Source organism: Sinohyriopsis cumingii, chromosome 13 (assembly GCF_028554795.1).
Source record: "Sinohyriopsis cumingii isolate HCF-2022 chromosome 13, ASM2855479v2, whole genome shotgun sequence".
Classification (NCBI taxonomy): Eukaryota; Metazoa; Mollusca; class Bivalvia; order Unionida; family Unionidae; genus Sinohyriopsis; species Sinohyriopsis cumingii.
Window position 1 is genome coordinate 51,486,869 of NC_142973.1, and position 22,685 is coordinate 51,509,553.

Genomic DNA, 22,685 nt, shown 5'->3' on the forward strand with positions numbered 1-22,685 from the left:
GGATGGGGAGAGCCGGCCTTTTAGTTTGCTGGACCCAAGGCGCCACGCTAACAGCGGGACCCGGCCGGTGGAGCTAATGTAGTATGCCTAATTATTTTGACAATTGGAGTGCGGAGCTACGAATTGGCGTTACCCAAGGCAACATATTTGCTCACCTTGCCCTAACGCCTGTCCTGGGGAGTGAGGATGGTATAAGTATACGATTTTACTCTAAAGTCACGGTACTCATGTTCAAGTCACTCTTAATAGGCGTCTTTGAAAAGAGGAGCTTGTGATAGGTTGAGTTGAATTTGAAGAAGACCACCCCTCCCTTCCTCTAAAAAAATTCACAAAAGGAAAATTAAATAATAAACATACAAAAACCCTACAAAATGCCAGTTTTAATCATTTTGAGCTGCGAATTAATTGCTTGATAATGTCAAAAACAGCTTGGAATTTCCCTTTGCATCATTTTGCCACAGTAATAAAATTTACCGCTTGAAAGCTCTTTTAAAAAATCATCCTTAGTGAACTCCTTAGCACCATGGGGAGATGTCGTGGGTTGATTTCTCGAACAATCATTCTAACATCCGATTTTTTGATATTTTTTCTCGAGTGTGACGATGAATATTTTATGAGAAATTATCAGGGAATGTCGTATATTAAAAAGATAGTGCGGATATGACACGTGTAAAGGGAAGACGCTCAATCAATATGTTTGCATACTTCTTATTGCAATAAATATTTACTGTGAAAAGTTGTCCTACAGCCTGCAAATTCAGGAAAATACTATGATTTATTCATTTTTCGAACCGAAAAATTATATTACTGAAAACACTTATTTTTCTATTGCCACACTATTTATTTGTTTTAGATTTTTATCTGACACGAGATAAGAAAAATATTTTTAAAAATGAAAGTGTGGTACGAATAATAGCTTGATGAAAAGGCTTTAATTTCAGTCCGAGCAGAATCTCAAATGAGGACATACTAATATTAGGACAGAATATCATACACATGCATACGTAAATACACACGTACGTACGTAAGTACGCACACACATACATACATGCATACATACATACATACGTACGTACGTACCTACATACATACATACATTCAGGTTGCGATAACGCTTTATCAATGCCGATTCCATAATATGTAGCAACGATATAAAATACTATATAGTGAAAGGATATTTGATGCAATAGCGACATTTAAGTGAAGTAAAAGCAAGAAATTGTAAATTCTCCATCCAATGGTTCAGTTTCTCTCTATTTCCCTAATAACGCAGGCTCAATTTAAAGTATGTTTATGCACTGCCGTCAGTTTACGTCATTAGACTGGTGTATGCATCCTGTTTCTTTTTCAATGAAGCAAAACAGTATAGTATTTTATAAGCTTTACCATTATTAGTGATATACTAATCAAATATTCGATCTTGTCGTTAAATGTGTCTTCTGGGCAGACACTGCCACTGTGTAAGCATTGTCCAGAGTGATGAAGCTATCAAATAAGACACCGTACTACGTCACATAATATACATTGTAGTTACTGGCAGCTGCGTTAGCTCAGTTGGTAGAGCGGCAGGCTCGCAATCCAAGGGTCGCTAGTTGGATATACCGGGGGATGCAGCCCGGTTCGGCTTCCACAGCGTGTCCTTAGCTCCTATTTTATGCATGACATAGTCAATAATATGTTAAAAATGTCGTTAAAGCCAGCAAAAACGAAGCATAGAAAACTTTATATATATATATATATATATATATATATATATATATATATATATATATATATATATATAATGGTATTTGCATATGTTTACTGTGGGAGGTGAATTGGTACCGTGAGTCATGTAGTTACCATGTCAGATAATGTGACATTGTACCGAATTTACTAGTATTTAGCACGCTTTCAACTCACTGCAAACAGTATACCTGCCGTCGGATTAGATAAATGGACAGAATAGGGTCTTAACTGAAATTTCGCCTTAAATTCCAAGCAAAAGCTCAGTGATTTGTAGCTGAAACGAAGATCTAGATGTACAATACGCTGTTAACAGAAGTGTGTGTGTGTGTGTGTGTGTGTGTGTGTGTGTGTGTGTGTGTGCGCGCGCGCAGATAGTGGAGTCTTTAAAGATCACTCACCTCCTTAATTGGGATCTCATTTTGCAAGAACGCTAGTTCCATCAAAAAACTCTTCCGATAGCCATTAAAATGTGATATAATATGCCTAATTTATCTTTAGAACATTTATTAAAAGAGAGCCCAACTTCACCTTTTGCTTCGACATGTTCTCTCATCAAAACATAACCATAGCGTAAGTCCACCACTGTTCTACAACTTTCTCTACGTGTATACGTCCATTCTATTTCGCGCCACACCTTGACATTTGTAACTTCCGGTCATTTAAGCCCAAAACCAGTTTGGCACTCTGTACCATCGCCGCTATGTATGAGACTTTGTTATCTGGCCATATAACACAATTAATTTTACTATATGTTCTCTAAAACTGTTTCTCAGTACTGGCCTTTCCACTGTGTGACAATCAATACAAATCATACGTTAATCTAAAATACCTTCAAATATGACTTCACGGTGAAGTTCTTGTCAAAGGTTGACCTGCTCTTTGTTAAGATACTGGACTGTCAACAGAGCAGCATGTAAACAGAACACAGATTTCACTTCCAGATCATCACCAATGCCCTATTACTCACTGTGCACTGTCGCCGAAATACACACGGACAACCACACCCTGAGCTCATATTCTCAAGAATAAATAACTACCTTTCAATCCCTACCAAACATGCATAAATAAAATAATGACCACATTCGTGGGTAATGAACTGGAAGTACTAATTGTGACCCGATTCCATCTGACGATTTACTGGCGATTTGGAATTTTTCCCTACAGCTATCAGCAACGCGGACACAGATGTGTGTTCGGAGCTTAGCAAAATAGCTTCCAATATTTGGTGCCTTTGCTTTCTTTTCTTGAAACGATTTGCTAACATCAATGTAATGTATATTCTGACTTTAATTTGAAATAAGTAAAATTCTTAACAATAAAACTTCTCAAAAAACTAATTTTAGGAGGTATGTAGTTTTTTTCACTTTGTCAAGGTCTTCAATTCCAATCTTGACGTATTCTGCAATCCCGTGATTCGTACATGAAAATGATTGGTTTTGAAAAATACCGGAATTGCAAAGTTTGCTTTTTTGGCCCGCAATCAGAAACTCCTATGATTTTCCAATTGTATGCGCGCGCGCACACACACACACACACACACACACCGACTCATGGTGTAAATAATGGCCAGCTTGGTTTTTATTTCGTCATAATACTTTTATGAACATAACGATGACTAGATGACGTGTCGTCTCTAACAGCAACGTAAGCAATCGCTAAAAGTTCTCGAAACTGAATGATTTTTTTCTGAATTGTGTTCATTGCAAAGGTGCAGGAATAACAATAAAAATTAAAACTGCGAGTATTTCATTGGTTGTTGATAGGTCGCCCAATGTTATTTTCATCATTTTGGAAGAATGGGTTCTTCACACATAGAGCTTAAGTTCGTCCACCAAAGACGGTGCAGGAAGTATTACTACGATTATTTCCGAGTTTCTTTCTGAGACGAGGATGTTCTGAATGCTCTGCCCGGGACGATTTGACCCAAATCTACATTCCGTCAGCGCGATTCTTCTCGGGACGTTTCTATGAATTTACATTTGATTGCTGATATAGTGTGTGACTTGAATAATGCTGTGTTCCTTAGAATATTTCTGACACGCTTATAAAGACGCTTGAAAAATGGTAGTACTATTAATAGGTTTATGGAATCACTATCACTGACCTGTGCCAGTCAATGAAATGAGGTTTACTATCCACAAGGGAAGTAACTCTTAATTACTGACCGAACATCAGAACATGGCTTGAGCATAATCTATTTTGATGTGCCAGTGTTGTGAATATATATATATATATATATATATATATATATATATATATATATATATATATATATATATATATATATATATATATATATATATATATATATATATATATATATATATATATATATATATATATATATATATATAAATCTTTGCAGATGCTCGCTGCTGCCACTTTGTGATCAGTTTTATAAGCAATAGAAGTGGAATTATTATTGTTATTTCAGCAAAACTGAAACATTCTCCAGCTAACAAAAGCTTAAAAATACCACTTGAAGGTGTGTGTGTGTCCTCTTGGTCATTACACGATGTATTCTGGCCACATGACTTCCATCGAGCACAGATGAAACTAGGCTCTGAAATCAGCCTTCACTGATAGGAACACCTGGTTTGCAATATTATAATTAGAAACACGAACAGCTATTTAGTCAACTGACACTAAAAGAAGAAACTTCTTTATGTTATTTTCTAAAACTTCAGCGGTAATTGACAAAGCCAAAAATATCTCAATACAATTTTGACAGACAGCCCCTGTAAATATACATGGGAGCACGTGTACATGTTTCTTCACGCCAGAGTGTACATCTAATGGCAGATGATTAACTATTTATACCTATTTGTAATTACAACAATGGAATTTAGGTACCCCTGTCAATCAGAGTTAATTATAATGTATAGTATCTGCTGTTTCTATTGGAGATCATATGGCTAAAATGCATGGCGCACTAAGCACGCTAGGCACAAAAACATAACAGTATATTTACACTGGTGGATAATACGTCTAAGACGCATTAGCACACACATGTTACGTGTGCCTTGTGTGGGTGTGGTGCAAAATTGTGCGATGCTGCGGCCATATATGTGGTGAGAGTAAGGTTGGTGTGGTGAGAACGTGGTGTGTGTGGTGTTGTGCAGTGTGTCCGTTATGTGTGTGTGTGTGAATGTGATGCGGTTTACTATTTTGATTATTATGTGTGTGCATTGGGGAGATATGCGCGGTGTGGTGACACTCTGTCGTATGCTTATACAATACAATCCACCATGTCATGTGTGTGCGGGGCAGGGGCCGTGCTGCGATGCACAGGGGCTCGTGTCGTTGCTTAAAACTGACCTGTCGTACATGTACTATACATATATGACAAGTCCATTTTAAGCAACAATACGAGCCCCTGTGCCGGGATGTGCACCGCGCCACGTCGTTTGATGTGTGCTTGCTTGGTGCGGTACACCGTAGCCATTCGTGTTCGTACTCGTATGTGTGTGTGCATGCGTGCGCGCGCTGTGTGTGTGTGTGTGTTTCTAGTGCTGTGTATTGTGGCCCGTCATGTTCGTGCGCCTAGTACAGAGCGCAACACTATATTGTGCGCATGGTATCGTAAGTTTCGTCCTGTCGCGTACATGCGTGCCCCTGTGTATGTCTCGTGTCGTGTGAGCCAATGCGTGCGTGCAACTGAAACGGCGAGCTACTCTCATCTGCTTGTGTGTTCCTGGCGCCCGTGCTATGAACCCTGTCTCATATGTGTGTGTGTGTGTTCATGTATGTGCCAGGTGCGATGCGTTTCGTCCTGTAGTGTACATGTATGTGCCCTTTGTGAATGCCTGGTACAGTGCATTGCGCCCCGCTTTGTACGTGCATCTGTGCGTTTGGTTGGTGCTGAGCACCCAATCGTGTGTGTGTGTGTGTGTGTGTGTATGTGTGTGTGGTACGGTGCGTTGCGTTACGGCCAAGCGTGCCTGTTGCAGTGCGCACCGTTATGTGTGTGCGTGTGTGTCTGCATGGTGCGTCGTATTGCACTCCATTATATGTGCGCATGAATGACTGGTGCTTTGCGCCCAATTGTGTGCGTGGGTGTAAAATTGTGTGTGCGTCCAAAGAGCGGTACGATGTTCCTTGTCGTGTACGTTTGTGTCCCAGGAACGATGCATTTATCGTTCCCAGTTGTGAGAGTGCGTGCGTGTTTGGCGCGGTGCGTCGAGCCATGTCTCGTGTGTGTCTGGTGCTGTACGTCGTGCTTCGTCGTGTGTGTTCATGTATGTTCCTTGTACGGTGTGTTTTGGCCCCTCATGTTTGCGCGTGTGTGCCTAGTGCGGTGCGTATCGCTAGTTCGTGTGCCTGGAACAGCGCGTTGCTCCAAGTTGTGTGTGATCATCTGTGGTACTTTATGTCGTGTTTTGCGAGTGTGTGCATTTTCTTAACGTGATGCACACGCTCGTGTACGCGTACTTGATACGATAAATTGCCGCCGCAAGTGTTTGTACGTGTGTGCATGTGTCAGGTTCTGTTTTTTGCGCTCTTTTTGTGTGCGTGTTTCTCTCTGCAACTGTTTCAGCGTGTAGCATCCCGTCTTCTGTTTGCGCGTGTCTGCCTGGTGCGGTGTGTTGCGATCCGTTGTGTGTACGTGTGTGTTTTCATGATGGCCTGATGATGTGCTCACAGTCGTGTGTGTGTGTGTGTGTGTGTGTGTGTGTGTGTGTGTGCAATTAACATTACTTTGCTTTGTGTGCATGCGTGCCTGTCAAGTGTGTCTGATGCCCATCGTGTGTGTGTACACCGCGCGCGCACGCGAGAGAGAGAGAGAGAGAGAGAGAGTGTGTGTGTGTGGGGGGGGGGTGACAGGTGCAGTCAATGAACGCCTTGTCATGTTTGTACATGCGTCGGCTACGTGTGCAGTGTTTGCTCTGTGTTTGATATATATATATATATATATATATATATATATATATATATATATATATATATATATATATATATATATATATATATATATGTGTGTGTGTGTGTGTGTGTGTGTGTCTGTGTGTGTGTGTGTGTGTGTACGCGCGCGCGCGTATGTGTGTGCGCGTGGTGTTTGCAGTGTGTAAGTGTAGTCTGTGTGCATGTTGTATCCGATGTGGAATGTATGTGGGGCTCTGCAATTTTTGTGTATCTTCCTAGTGCGGTGTGTTGCTCCGCGTCGTGTACGTGTGCGTGCACCTAGTGCGGTGTGTGTGCACGTGTGTGCGGGATGTTGTGCGTGTGTAGATAGTGGTAAAAGTTGCAGAGGGTCGTGAAGAAAACTATACATGTGGGGCTAGTTACCAACTAGGAGGTCACCCCACATGAAGATTCACACATGATGAAGGCTTATCATGGTCATTTTGATCATGGACAAATCATCCAAGATTACTGTGAAGGGCGCATTAGATGCCCGCCCCATATGTAATTGTCTCTAATATAGTTAACATGTATTTTCGCAGAAACAATTTTTATTCTTTTCCACAGAGTGACATTGACCTTTGCCCTTCTTACCCAAACTTCAGAAACTTGTTTTAACCTTAATTGCAAGCCATCTACAAAGTTTGGTCCGAGTATTTTTTTCTTCTTCAGTCAATGGCACTGACCCTTTTTAACTTAAACTCAGCAGCTTTCTTCCCTACCCTATATGCAAGCCATCCACAGTTTGTGGTTGAGGTGTGTCAAATGGAACAAATAATGTTGTGTGGAAACCTGAATTTTTATCCTATTAGTTCAGTCACAGTTACCTTGATCTTTCACCTTTTGACTCCAAAATCAATAATGTTCTTTCTCGTATCAATTCATGCAGTTTACAAGGTTTTGTAACTGTAGATGATATAGAACACGAGTTATTATGCAGAAACCATTTTTCTTACAGTGACCTTGGATCTTTAAGTATTTGCATTCCTAAGAAATATGCATTTTTATCTATACAAAATATGCCATCAAGTGGCAGATAAATGCAGAATGATACATATAAACAAGGGAAGAAAAAATGGCCCTGTGTGTCAAATGCAGAATGAGCAGATGCCTGCACTATGTAAATAGGGACAAAATAAGTGGTTGCGCACAGACAACACAAATGTAAAACAAAATACGTTAGGACACAAAGTCCCATTGTAACAATGCAGTCAAGGGTACTCATCTACCCTAATGTAAATAATGCTCAGTGAAAGCACGTCATCAACCCGACTAAACAACATCAAAAATGGGGACATACAGTCAAAACAAGCGTAAACAATGTAGGCGAGTGAACACACCTCAAACCCAATATAAAGTAACCCAAAATAAAAATGGATAGCAAAAACAAATATTCAGACAATGAACATATTATAACAACGAAGGGAAGATACTAGACACCAATACAACATATTTAGGTCACTAATACATCACCTGTTCATTGTGGTATAGATTAATTATGAATCTGTGCGTGTTAAATTACAATGCAAGGAGCATGCATCGAAACTGGAGAAATAACGGCTCTAGGTGTTACATGCCGAAAATGTATATGTGTTGTAATGTTTTAATAGGAGTCTAGTAGAACTTCTGAATTTGATATATATTATTCAAATCATGTTGTAATGTTTAAAATGGGTCACAGCCATGTTTACCGAAAATGAATTGCTCAAATAACATTTACAGTAAGTCTTGGACCGTTAAAACTATCTGCGTAATAAATGTTCTGTTTTGAAGTTCAGCCTCCAATACACAAATAAACGTACACTCCCATGCTTCTGATTTAATCCTGCAATGACTTCATGCGTTAATAACGTGCTGTATTTCACGGAATGTCAGCCATGCAGTATACTTATTTCAACCAACATTATTATCATTTCAAACATTTCATTTTCTTTAATTTTACTATTTTTGACTCCTTAAGTTTTGTATCAATTATATCTTCTTTTTCTTCATTAGTGAAATCAAGTTCATTTTCCAATAATTGGTATTAATAATTGTTATGTTATTTTCTTTTCTTGTTTGGATCTCAAATCATTATTTCTGGGAATTTTAAACTTATTACAGATTATGTTAAATGTTTCATATATATATATATATATATATATATATATATATATATATATATATATATATATATATATATATATATATATATAATATATTACTATAATTAAAACACATTTCTATCCTCAGAAAAAGTGTACTTCACTCGAAAACAATAATTTTTACTTGAAGTAAACAAGAAATTTATTTTTTGTTTTGTTTGGCTTGGTTTTGGGGGGTTCTGGGGTTGTTTTTTATGTTTTGTTTACTTTCCCACTCTGGAACTCTTTTGCTTGATAAATGCCAGAATAATATGCCACAGCCATATGGTGTCGTCCACTCTGCCCAGTTAATCTGATTACGCTGAATTTGAGGTTAAGTTTACAAACACATGAAGAAAAAAGTTTACTTGCTTTATAAGCTTCAGTTTTTCCTCGTCATTTGAATCCAGAAAGTATGTTGCGGTCAATCCTCAAGTAAAAATATATACGGATTTTTGTTGTATTTCTGTTTTTCGTTAATCTTTTAAATTTCAAAAACACATAAATCTAGTTTGACAGCAGGTCGGGTAGAACTTTTGCTCATTAGCTGGGTATTTTATGACGGGACTTTGACACATGAAATTGGGGATATTTTTTAGTATATTTTGGCACTGTTTTTTATACTAATACTAGCGTGTAAATGATACTTTAGAATGTGAGTTTCTTTTTTTAAAAATAATTATTCTAGTACTGTTGTGACAATTTTGATTCAGTTGATTTGGCATCGTGGTTTTAAAAAATTAATTACATTGTTATGTATATTTAATTTGGAGTTGTTAGTTTTTTTTTCTGGGGGATGATATGTTATGTATAGTTGTATTTAGTACTTTACCTTATCCAAAATCAAGTTTATTGTGTACCTGACTAGTAACTTTTATTTTGGTAAACAAATAATACATAGCTAATATTTCCCTATGAGTGTGGGTTAAATATTAGAATCATTATCAATATCGGTACATAAGTTGTTTTTTTTTTTGGGGGGGGGGGTCTGGGTCTAAGACATTAGTATTCCCTTATCAAGAACCTGTTGTACCTGATGTTTCCCGTGTTCTTTATTATAATTTTAGTAAAGATTGTATCTGTTTAAAACTTAGAATTGTTTGCTTGAAAAAAAAACAGTCATTTTTGCATTTAACATCTTTAGCAAAATCATTCTTTTGTTGTGTTCATTATTCGAGAATTCTTTATTGAAATTATTATTCACTGGAAATACAAAATGATCTTCAATAATATTCTTGGACAGAAACATTAATTTAGAATTATAATGAATTCAAACAAGGACATCTTGGAATATATCACTGTGGTTCATCAAACGACTGTTGGCACATCTCCACGTCACAGGCCACTACAGCCACATCAACGCATTCAGCGTTGGTCCTTATTTGGAATACCAATGGAATTTAATTAGAACTTTATTCATTAGGACTGGTGATAGAACCTTTTAGACTATTTGGGATTAAATTCGCAATACTAAAAGATAATTAAAGTTTTCACTTTGTTTTCTAGGGAAATAAATTATTTGTTGAATTTGACAAAACTTGAAGGTTTTCGCTCTCTTCTATTACTTAATTTAAGACCAAATATTTGTGAAAAAATTTCCATATGTTTTTCTTTTACGCTTTTATTTCAACTTTAATGATGTTTCTAGGAATCAACAAACCAATGAACAAATAAGTTCAAACAAATAAATAAAATTGATACAGTACTATGGTAGTCAATGGATAGAAATACAAACGAATGAACAAATAAAGTCAGCATTAAAATAAAATAAAACCTAGCAGCTAAAGCGAGTCAGAGACAATACTGTTTTGCTGCGTATCTCCAGCAGAATCTTCATACAGGTAAGCTAAGTGCACACAAATTCTCTACATTATATATATATATATATATATATATATATATATACACACACACACACACACACACACACACACTATTGATTGCAAGGGAGTTAACTCCTGGTGCACTTTAAACGGTGTTTATAGACCTATTTCTCCACCTTCACTACAACAGATCCTTTTAACCAGGTGCAGTATAACCCACTATTGCTCTATGCAAGCTTGATGTTAAAAACAAAAAAATAAATATCTGAAGGGGAAAAAATCATACCGAGTGACAAAACTACCTCAGATTACCCTCAAGACCCGTTCCGACATAGAATCATGTCTATCACACTATAAAAAAGACCCATCAAGCTCGCGTCGAGCACCCCTGGTATATCCCAGGAACATATTACGATGCGTTAAGTCTCGTTCGGAAGAGTTATGACCCTCTGATTGCTTGCCCTCTGGACGTTTTCCGCAAGATAACTTCACTAAACTTGGATTTCAACCAAATCTGGCATGTGGCTTAAGATTTATGAGATCTTCGAACAATCTGATTTACAACAATCCACAACATCACTGTAAGCACGTTTTACTTACACGAAGTCGATGGTTTCGTAATGCATGCTATCTAGCGTGATCAAGTTCACGAAGGCATTCTTGATAACGATTGTGTATGTCAGATTTTCTTTTTGCATGTAACGCAATCAAAATTTTCTTGGTATGTTGATTACTAATTGATTTGTCTGTCAGTTACGATATTTTCTTTCAGAATTTTTCACAATCACGTATCCTTTGTGTTAAATTGTCTATGGTCTATGAAATTTTCTTTGTAGAAATGGTCGCACAAAATTATTTTATCCAGCGTTTTGTTTAGATCAATCGGAAAATGGTTTTAAAAAAATACACGTCTACAAATAAAGATTTTTGGAGGCTTGCGGAGGGTCGCAAAAGGGTTACAATTCTTATTCTTGGGATGATTAAGGAACGGGTTAATTTGACACGCCCTGAAGTGGTCGGCTTGGCCCCCGTGCTGTTAAATACAACTCGATAATATTTTTAATTATGATGGAAATCTACAGAAAAAAACGAACGACCCCACCCCAAAAATTAAAATCACGCTTCGTGCAGATATTACAACACGTCCTATCGCATACTACAATTTATTTAGGTAGACCATTGGTTCCCGAACTTTTTCGGGCCACCGCCCCCTTGTTGCCATAAATTCATCCTTGGAGCCCCCTACCTTACCCCGTAAAAGCGCCCCCTTCACCCTCTCGTCTATTAACGCCCCTTTTGGTAATCCCACCGCATCGTGGGGTGTGGGGGTGTGGTACCACCCACTTTGGGATCCACTGAGGTACACCGTACAGTCCTTCCAAAAACAGTACATTTGGTATACCGGGAAGATAAGCTAAAGGAATTAAGATAGTTTGTGTTTTTGTTAGAATTTTTATTTTAAAAAATAACCTTCTATCTTAATATTTGGCTGTATCATCTTTACAGCTCTGGGGAGCAGGTAAACTCTGTCCACAACAAGCTCATCCCCACCATATTACACCATTGTTCGCAAGCTCTCCACCATTTTATGTCAAACTGCTCACGCCCCAACTTCAGTGCCAACTCGCACCCACCATAAATCACAGGTGCTCGACGCGAGCTTGATGTTGAGCCCGTACCTTCAGTTTGGTACAACGTAGAAAAGTCAATGATGGTTGGATGAATAGAAAAATATCTCAGGAGTAAAACAAGCCATACAGTATGGTCATGTGCCTTTAAAGACGGAACTAGCATAAGGAAATTGAGGGTCGTGGGTGGAACGAAGTATTTGGAAGTTACGTACCTTCTCTCTTATATATTATGATCGAGATGTTCCTGTGACTGAACGGGTAATGGGGGTAATCTAAGATATTTTTGTCACTCTGTATGGTCTTTCCCTCAGATTATTGTGTTTTATTTCTCAACATCAAGCTCGTGTCGAGCACCTTTGCCATGAATAATAAGTTTATCAATGTTGGACAATTCATGAGGCACTTTTGTCCAACATAGACTAATAATTTTTCAATTACTAATTGTCTAATTATGAAATAGTAGCAATAAAAACGTACAAAAAATACAGAAAAGATAGAAAAAATCGGAAGACGTACATGTTGCCTAAAAAGTTCTATTAAAATTAGGGCGAGTTGGCACAAACGGATTGTTTAATCGGAATGGTAGTTGGGGCGAGATGACTCCAAAGTAGGTTGAGTTCATTTTTTTAATTTAAAAATATTTGGTAAAAATATATTTTATTATTATTTAGACTGAACTTAGACAAAAAGACACATTGACCCCATTCAAGAGTGCTCTCAAAACTCACTTATTTCGACTGCAAGAACAAACTTAAAGACCTAATAATGTTTACTACCTTAAATATTCTCAGCATGTTTTTTTATGTTTTCTAATTTCGTGGTGTTTGTTTTTGTAATCATATCATTATGTTTTTTATCTTATAGGTGTTGTCTAATGTTGTAAAGCGCTTACAGCTTCTAAAGATTAGGCGCTATACAAAGTCCTCCTCCTTATTATTATTATTATTATTGTTATTTAATTTTTTAATTTTGTATTGTATGTAAGCGAATGTGGCGCAGAGTGAACCATAGCTCCGTATCGTTTTCGTCATAATGGATGGTAAGCATTTGACATACACAGACCGAAAATCAATGACCTTGTATAACAGAGATCGGGTGTGATCCTTCCGTCATATGATGATGGTGATGAATTTGACAGGAATAGACCGGCTGTTTGACAGGTAAAACCCCAATATTTTAGTGTGTTTTGATGATAGAAAATAAAATATTGTTTCATTTTACAAATTCCTACCCATGGTAATTATAACACTTGTGAGAAAAATTGGTTGCAGTCAAGGGAAGAATGGACCACAGGGGCTCGTATCGTTGCTTAAAATTGACCTGTCATAGATGTACTAGTAGTTATTATATAGTACATGTATGACAAGTCAGTTTTAAGCCACGATACGAGCCTTGTGGAATGGACATGATACATCGAAAACAGTGCATAATGTCAGCTGCTGAGCTTCCGTAGTCGGAACGTAAACAAGACTATAGGTAACAATATATATCGGTGGGGGGGGGGACGAGAGAGAGAGAGAATTGAAAGACAGTAACATACGGATAGAGAGATTAATCCCTATATTCATTTGCTACTGTCTTTTTCCATACCAATCCTTCATTATATTCAAGTATGGGAAGTCGAATTTGTTGCATCGAGCTCGAGTGAATAGGGCCCACACTATGAAAAGAACAGGAAGTTATATTCCCGTCAGATGGAATTGTTCACAATTTAAATGGATCTATAGCCTACTTTCATGCATATTCTTTCACAGTTTGAAAACAAAATATTTGACAAAGTTCAAGTCACTAGACATAATTAAACACCATTAGTGTGATGAAATATCGGAAGAAAAGACCTTCAGTAAAAGATATACATTTTTTTTGTTCAGTTTCAAATGGGCATTAGTACAAATTAACAAGCTACTATAAACACAGAAATACACTGAAAAACCGAGATACACTGAAATACACATGTATTTACATGTTCTCAGAGTATATATCCTTGTAGACACAGGAATTATTATTTAATTTTGCTTCAGTTGTAATATTGAGCAAAATAAGATATTATTGGAGCGATTTTATGCATGATTTACTTTCCTTCTAGTTACAGCACTCGTCAATTGGTCATACCTTATTGGGCAGGTATTATAAATGGCTGATCGTTCTTTTGCGGAACACGAAACTGTGGTAATCTCCATAACGGATTGTGCAAGTCGGTTTAATTCACATTATTCAAAAGTTAAAGTAAATATATAATTTAATGTTGGCGAATACTTCTGATTATTTTCACTTTCATTCTGTGTATATATTAAATCTGTGATTCTCTGCTTATATGTGTTGAATCAAGTATGCCCAAGTGACACCATTACTTACAAATCATATTTTATAATACTTTATATTATTATTGAAACAAAAACAAATAATAATTCCTGTGTGTGCACCAATATTGATACAGAGAACGTAAATAAATGTGTATTTGATTGTATATTTCAGTTTTTCAGTGTATTTCAGTGTATAAGTAACTGCAAATTAAGGTTAAAAATTTGATGACTGCATAAAAGATAAAAACCAAATTTTCAATTTAGTTAAATGATGGATCACTTCAAAGTACTTACATAGAGAGAACAGAACAAAAAGTTCTTTTTTTTCTCACGTGACTGGTGGCATGAACAACCATATAAGCCAGAATCCCTGGTGGATGGTCACCCTCATAGAAAATAGAAATTTTTATGCAGCTTGCTGCTAATAAATAAAATTGTTTCCACTGACCATTGTATCCCGACGGCGAGTATATTCCCTTTTGTATTGACCATGGCATTAAACCTGTTAGAATAATCATTTTTTTATATTGATCCCTATTTTAACAGAAATCTGCTGACATATCCGTGGAATGCAGCATCACCGCAATGCATGAGCATTATTCTTTAAGCATTTAAAGGTTCTTATATCAGCTGAAAAAGACTAATCCTTGGGCCAGACTTAGTGGAAAATCATGCCATTATGTTAAGAGAAAGAGAGAGTAAATTAATAAATAAAGAAAAACAATTAAACAATTCTTGCATTGAGGTGTATTTACCTATAAAGGATATAAATAATGCTGCACAATATTATTTTTTTCACTGGTATATATTAATGTCTGAAATACTATTTATGACTATCAGGAAATACATACATACTGGTATTTACACTTGTTAAATTACTTACTTCATACTGGGACAGGAAGATATCCTGTCACTTTATTCCTTTTGTCAAGTTTTGTTTTTGCATGATTTAATTTACATGGGCACTGTATTCGTCCATGCTTATTGCTTTTGATATGTCCTGAAATGTTGTAATGCCCAGTGGTATCTCCCACGAGCTCTTGTAAAAGGTTCTTATCCTTCATTAGTTTAGCATATACTTCAGTATTACTTTTCCTTGAAATGTTGATTTTCCTTCAAATTCAGTTACATTTTTAGAATATATTCTGGTCTAAAACATGCAAACCCCACCAGCCAACTTGTTTTATTTGTCCAAAGTGGCATTGCACAGCTGATGATATACTGATTGCATGCTCACTGTAAAGAAAATGTATAACAGATGAGTATGAACTATACTTTAATATTTTATGTATGAATGGAATCCTGTAAGCAAATTTTTTCCCAACACACAAGATTTTTAACCACCAGCTAGATCTCAAATTAATCATCTGAAAAGATGCTTCAGTAGTAGTATATGTAATACACAACCTGTCCACTAATAGTATATGTAATACACAACCTGTCCAGTAGTAGTATATGTAATACACAACCTGTCCACTAATAGTATATGTAATACACAACCTGTCCAGTAGTAGTATATGTAATACACAACCTGTCCACTAATAGTATATGTAATACACAACCTGTCCACTAGTAGTATATGTAATACACAACTTGTCCACTAGTAGTATATGTAATACACAACCTGTCCACTAGTGGTATATGTAATACACAACCTGTCCACTAGTAGTATATGTAATACACAACCTGTCCACTAGTAGTGTATGTAATACACAACATGTCCACTCATAATCCTTGTATACCCTTGTTTAGAGCAGTTATCTTTCTCAAGGACACCATGTAAATGGATGTATGCATGATGTGACCAGAGAAAAATTTACTGTTGATAGTTAAATACCATGTTGCAAACTTTAATTCAGCAAAATTTAATATCAGTATTACATTTCTTCCATATCAATACTTATTTTCCATGATGGTAACACCCCTGCCCCCCCCCCCCCATTATCAGACTTTTGTTCACTAAGGGGTCATATTGGTTACCACAGTGTGCCTCCCCCCCTCCGGGTTTAGGGTACATTTATGCTTATATCAAAATTACATCAGGATACGATTGAGTCACAACAAACCCTAACATCATAGACATTACACAGTCATGTAATTTGATATTTGTTCTTGGACTCACCATATTAATGAGGGGTAATAGTAGGAAAGGTAATCAAAAGATGATTGGATCGATATCTCCTTTACTATTAATCCTATGAATCTTTATGGGATGTGGGGCCTTCCACCTCAAGGAAATCGGTCCTTCATGCCTCCATAGATTACTACACCTTTCTCCGGTAGTAGAGCTGATGCTGAGGATTGTGAACTGCCATCATCACCTTGTCACATGGCATCAACCAGGAGGTTTGGAGATGTGCCATACTAGTAATTACATCTGGGAAAGACCACTGGTCTTGTTTTCTGACTGGAATTTCTAGTAAATACAGAGCCCCTACTCACTGCATGGAGTTGCAGGCATTGGTGCAGAGTGCTCCTATTTCACCAGTGCTTCTACTGGACAATAGTGAGGCCAAACTATTTTGCTGTATAGAGTGTCCTAGACAGTTATCTGTTGTCTATCCTTGTCAATTCCAATGAGACTGATGTAGATGAATCCCCATTGTTGCCTCCTATCAGGCCTACTACCTCCTCTCAGTTGGATGAAGAGGAGAAGATATGGTCCTTTGATATGGCATCTAATTTTATTTGCAGACTTGAGCTCAAAACCACCAGGTGCACAATCCAAGAAGTTTTTTTCCCAGTTTCCAGCCATAGTAAAGACCTTCTTAAGGCTGCAGTTTCCAGCCATAGTAAAGACCTTCTTAAGGCTGCAGTTTCCAGCCATAGTAAAGACCTTCTTAAGGCTGCAGTTTTGAAAGGGGAGACCTTCATCAGAGGACTTGTTCTTACTGTGGTTTCCAAAGATCTCAACGATCATCAACACATCATCTACACCAAAGTAGAGAGGGTTTGAACAATCAGTCTCCTGTATTCTACTGCTGATATTCCTGGAAAAGGGGGAAATTTTGTCTCATAATTTATTCCTCCCCTTCAAAATATGTGGTAGAAAAGAACTTGTAAATCTACCAAATATAAAGCTGTCCCATTACTACCATTTTACTGTACATGTATCAAGTACTTAGCACCTTGACAAAGTTTATGGATATCATCCAGTCCAACTAATAAATCATTTTGTGTTACAAACATGTTGTAAAATAAGACAGTGAACATTTCACTTCAGTGTGATATTTGGTTGAGAGATTTAAACTTTTAGAGAATAACCTGTACCATTCATTTTCTTCCCATGACTCTGTTTAATATAATGAGCTCCTAAGATTTTGATTGTGACACAGAGAAAAAAGGTTATGCATTTTTAGAAAACTTTTTCCAATTTGGCCTGAGAAATTACTTCTACTAATCAATCAGGCTTTAGACAGAAACATTCATGTGAGACTGCCTTGATCTCCCTAACAGATAAATGGCTTCAAGCACTTGACCAAGGTAGAATAATAGGATCTGTATTTGCAGATTTCAGGAAAGCTTTCGACATGGTGGATCATGAAATCCTTTTGAAGAAACTGAAAATCTACCAATGTGATGAAAGAACAATTAGATGGTTTACTTTTTACTTAAAGTGAGATAACACAACATGTTTACATAAATAATGTTCTGTCTGAACCTGGAACAATTATATATGGAGTACCACAAGGCTCAATTTTAGGTCCATTACTATTCATTTTATTTATTAATGACCTACCACTTTTACTAAGAGACCCAATATCGTCTACAGATCTCTATGCAGATGACACAACATTGTCAGACATCCAAAACACAAAGCATGAACTCGAAACTGGAAAACTGGTGCACATGCAAGGCATGGTGGTAAATACTGGTAAAACTAAAATACACATGTATTGCTTATCTCAACACAGCAAAAAAGGACAAATCTTGATAGTGATGAACTATATCTGACATGGAAGGATAAAAATTTGCAAATGGTCTGTCATGATAGACTACTTTATGTTCAGGTAGAAATAACCTAACCATGGACTGAACATATCAAACGTATCAGTAAAAAAAAGTCAGTTTATGGCTTCTCAGTAGGATAGAAAGGCACAGAAAACTATTTTATAACAGTTACATACAATCCTATTTAGACTACTGTAATACAGTATGGGGTAATTCAAATGATAAAAACATAGGAAAGCTGGCACATCTTCAAAAAAGAGCATTAGGGCTAATATCAATCCAGAAAGAAAGCAAGGAAAATTTATCTGATAAGTTAAAAATTATACCTATTAAAGACCGAATCTGTTTGAGAAAAGCCAAATTAATTTAAAGGATATCCCATAATACTTGCTCCTGCATATTTACAATCACTATTCCAGTATAGGCTACCTGGTAATACTCCCCACCTGCGATCAATGACTACCAAACAGTATAAAATTTCCAAACCAAATAAGGAGTTATTTTAAAAAAAAGTTTTCAATACTCTGGAACTCTGCTCTGGAATATAATTCCATTTGAGATTAGAAATGTACTCTCTATTTCATTCTTCCAAACCCAATATATCCAGTGGCTTCAGAGACGCAGCTAAAATAAATAAATTCCTTTGTTTGAGGGCCTCAAGGTAGATTGGTTCTTAGTTAATTGTGTTACCCTTTTTATATAAGGTCATTATTATTATTATTATTATTATGTGCACATATGCCAAGTATTGCCAATTATTGGTCATTATGACTAAACACTGCCCATGTCCTCATATGCCAAGCATTTGTCATTAGGACCAAACACTGCCCATGTCTCATGTGCTAATCTTGCATGCAAATAGTAATAAACCCATACAGTGCTCTCCCCATGAATATTTGATAGCTTCAGACCAAGTGCATGGAGGCATTGCAACGGTTGCTTTCAAAAATGCACAGTATGATCATAAAAGCGAAAATATCAATGAAATCTCAAAGAAAATAAATGCAGCTTTCCCTTATTTTAATGTACCTCATTTTGATATGATTCCAGAATGAACACTATACCATTATGAACTGCATGACCAGAATCTTACAAATCTCGAACATTATAGATTGAAAAATACAACATAAAGCTTTGTGTTTTATTTTTATTTCTGTTTCAATCACAGATATTTTTAAAAAATTAGATTATTACCTCTTTACTACAGTTTGGTGTATTGTTCAATCAATCGCAGTTTAATATATTTTGTTATTTCTAATATATCATGGTTGGATATGTAATTCAGTCAGCAGATGTGGGCCCAAACCTTTCACAATGTTTACACTCATGCCTCGTCATTCTGCTTGGAAGTTTGAACATCTATAGAGGAGATTGCTTTCAGAGTCTTTATCATTAGAGGCAAGAGGAATGGTATGGTGGACAGCATGCTGATACAGGGGTAAGCAGTCCTCATGACAAAGTCTCTGCACCATTTGTTAACAGATCTACTTTTTTCATCTGTGGGGGAATCCAGTGGTGGACTTGTTCACAACAGTCTTTGTCTTTATTTCTCACCCATGTGACAGAGAAATCTGGCTGATTTGCTAACCTTACTTTTCTTATCTGAGTCTGGTTGACTCAACCCGGTTGTCTCAGTCATGGTGTCCACTTGCTGGGAACTACTTTTGAAGGGAAGAAACCATTGTTGTCTTCTGCTGTGCCTGATGGAGTTGTTTTAAACTTAAACAATAACAACAACAACAGAGATAAATCAAAAAGAACTTCACTTATAAAGCAACTTAAGGTCTCTCCAGCTTTGATAACACATCATGCAAAACTACTGATTGATTAAGAGAGAAGGAAAGAGAGAGAGAGAGAGAGAGAGACACACACACACACACACACACACACACACATGCAATGAATTCCTTTAAATACCTTTTCAGCAGTATAGTGCCCTGTCCTTCTGTGGATTCTTGTTGATTCTAGACCTCTACTTACTATGTGGAGAAGATACAATGCCCTTGAACTGGAGACTAAGGCCAGGAAAATAAATAGCAAGGCAAAAATGGCAGATGAATATTAATAATTAAAATTATTTGTACGTCACCCTCAATTTTGTAAACTTTCGTCTCCCAGCACAAGTTCCCGTGTTTATTGTCAGGAAGCAAGTCGTAGTGAGCAAGGCCCTTTTTTATGCACCCGTTGCTGATAGCTCCAGTCTTGAAATTTATTTTGTATTGTAAGTCTCAGTTGAATACTTGATGTTGAAATAATCTGTAATTTGTTTATTTGCATTTTGGATTGTTTCACTTGATTGTAGCCTCACAAAGATTCTGAGGCCAGGATTTACCATAAGTAGGATAGCATATTATGACCCAAATTTAACAAATTGAAATTACTGATGGTCCTGTGTGATGAGTACTGTTTTAGGGGCTCTTTGTTCCAGTTACATCTTTACCTCATTATAACATGATTCTGGATATGACACGGTACCACTATGGACCCCATGACAAAAATCGTATAATTATATAACAATATGGGTTGAAAGAAGAGAAGTGAAGATTGGAGTTATAGTTTTATTTCCTTTTTAAGACCAGATTATTTAACCAATTTTGACAGTTCCCACTGTGCCACAATTTGATATATTACACTGTTCTTGGCATATCATGCTCTAATACACAATGCAGTTTTCACTATAACATGGTGCGGTACATAAAACAGTTGATGGGTATGTGCCCTAATTTTAATATAATTAGGGAAAGCTATTCAAACTTAAAAATAAAAATTGTTGCTTCCCCAGCTCACAGTTGGCAGTATAAGGCTACATAGCATCAGTTTCCATGGTGAAGTTGCATATTAAAGCATGACTTTTCTTGACTTTTTTGCATGAGTATTCCCCTTGAACATTATCTGCCTTCCCCAGTTCGGAGATTTCGGGGCCAACAAAAATGCCAATTTTCAAACACCATGATCAATTGATATCCATGAAAATGCATGTATGTGAATTCACAGTATCTCCTGTTTTTGAACATTCATGTCAAGTAATCTTTTATTTTCAGAACACACATCTGAATAAAAATTCATTTGAGTCAAAATGTCGAGAGGCACTGGATACGGGTCTACACAACGTCCCTATTTTGATGACCCCAGCAGAGAGTACAGGGATGAACCTGGTGGACGATACCAAGACAGCTGTAAGGTTCCAATATGATGAATCTTTTATATTTTATGTAAACTTGATTGCACTCCCTATATGAGGTTAAATATCTACTACTTTCTTTTGGTTTTAATTGCATTTGCCGTATTTTCTCACTTACAAGATGATCTGCATCATACAGTGCATTGGCATGTCTGGGTCTGCGCAGTTTATATGGAGTAATGAGTAAAACAAATGACATAGACCCTGATATGTAGGTGCATTATGCTGTGGAAGATCAGGATCAAAGTTGTTTGCAGTTAGGTCTGACATAAGCGAGCAAATATGGTATGTGCATTCTTTTGTAACTTGAATGTATAATAATTACTATTGTAACTTTTTGGGTTGATTTTTAATTTGCTCGTGAAGTCAAGACAGGTTATGTTTGGCTTCTTGATTTTAATAGCACATTTAATACATTATTTGCTGTACCAATTCATGGAGATGAAAACTGTCTTTCCCAAGAACGCTGAGGAGGCAGCCAGGATATAATGGACATGTGTGTACACAAGTATTTTGAATGTTTCCAGGTCACATCTTAGATCTGCTCCTTAAATATATTTTAAACTCACAAACATTAAAAAGTAATAACTCTGCAAAATAGGTCATCCCCGTCTTAAAAATTCTAGCAATGTAGATTATGAGGATTTTTCGAAGGGCGAGACTGTCTCTCACTTTGAACAAATTTTATTGGGTGATCCTACCATCACCACGGCACCACCTGTACCTATTGTAAAATGTGGGTTTCATCTCCTGGCAGAGCGGAACAACTATATATTATATATTTTAAAAAGATAAGAAATGTAACTTTGATCTTGAGAAAAATAACAGATACTGTGTTGGCTTTTTCCCCCTGTATATAAATATCAGCAAGGAACAATTCAGAAGGATTCATTTTAAAAACTAGAAGACAGTACTGCAATTTCACATGAAAGCAAAACATTCTATTGTGTCATCTTATACATCCGATCACATGTTAGAGTTAACAAGTACATAATTCTGTGAGTTTTTTTAATGTTATGCTAAAGAGTTAATGACCTTTGACC

The 22,685-nt window shown here is 36.7% G+C and overlaps 1 protein-coding gene across 4 annotated transcripts in view; it reads left to right on the top strand.

The window, feature by feature from the left end:
* The first annotated feature begins 13,208 nt into the window (after window positions 1–13,208).
* The window catches only part of LOC149785547 (syntaxin-7-like), a 48,139-nt gene continuing 38,662 nt past the window's right edge, over window positions 13,209–22,685 (top strand). For 2 of the 4 annotated variants that reach the window (XM_089979347.1, XM_089979350.1), the window contains exons 1-2: window positions 13,209–13,367; window positions 21,503–21,637. In XM_089979347.1, coding sequence (XP_089835473.1) covers window positions 21,538–21,637 — 100 coding nt within the window. In that variant the 5' untranslated portion in view covers window positions 13,209–13,367; window positions 21,503–21,537. Of the gene's footprint in view, window positions 13,368–13,524; window positions 13,684–17,339; window positions 17,461–21,502; window positions 21,638–22,685 lie in introns of those variants that run through there. The other 2 variants (XM_089979349.1, XM_089979348.1) reach the window with 2 other exon arrangements.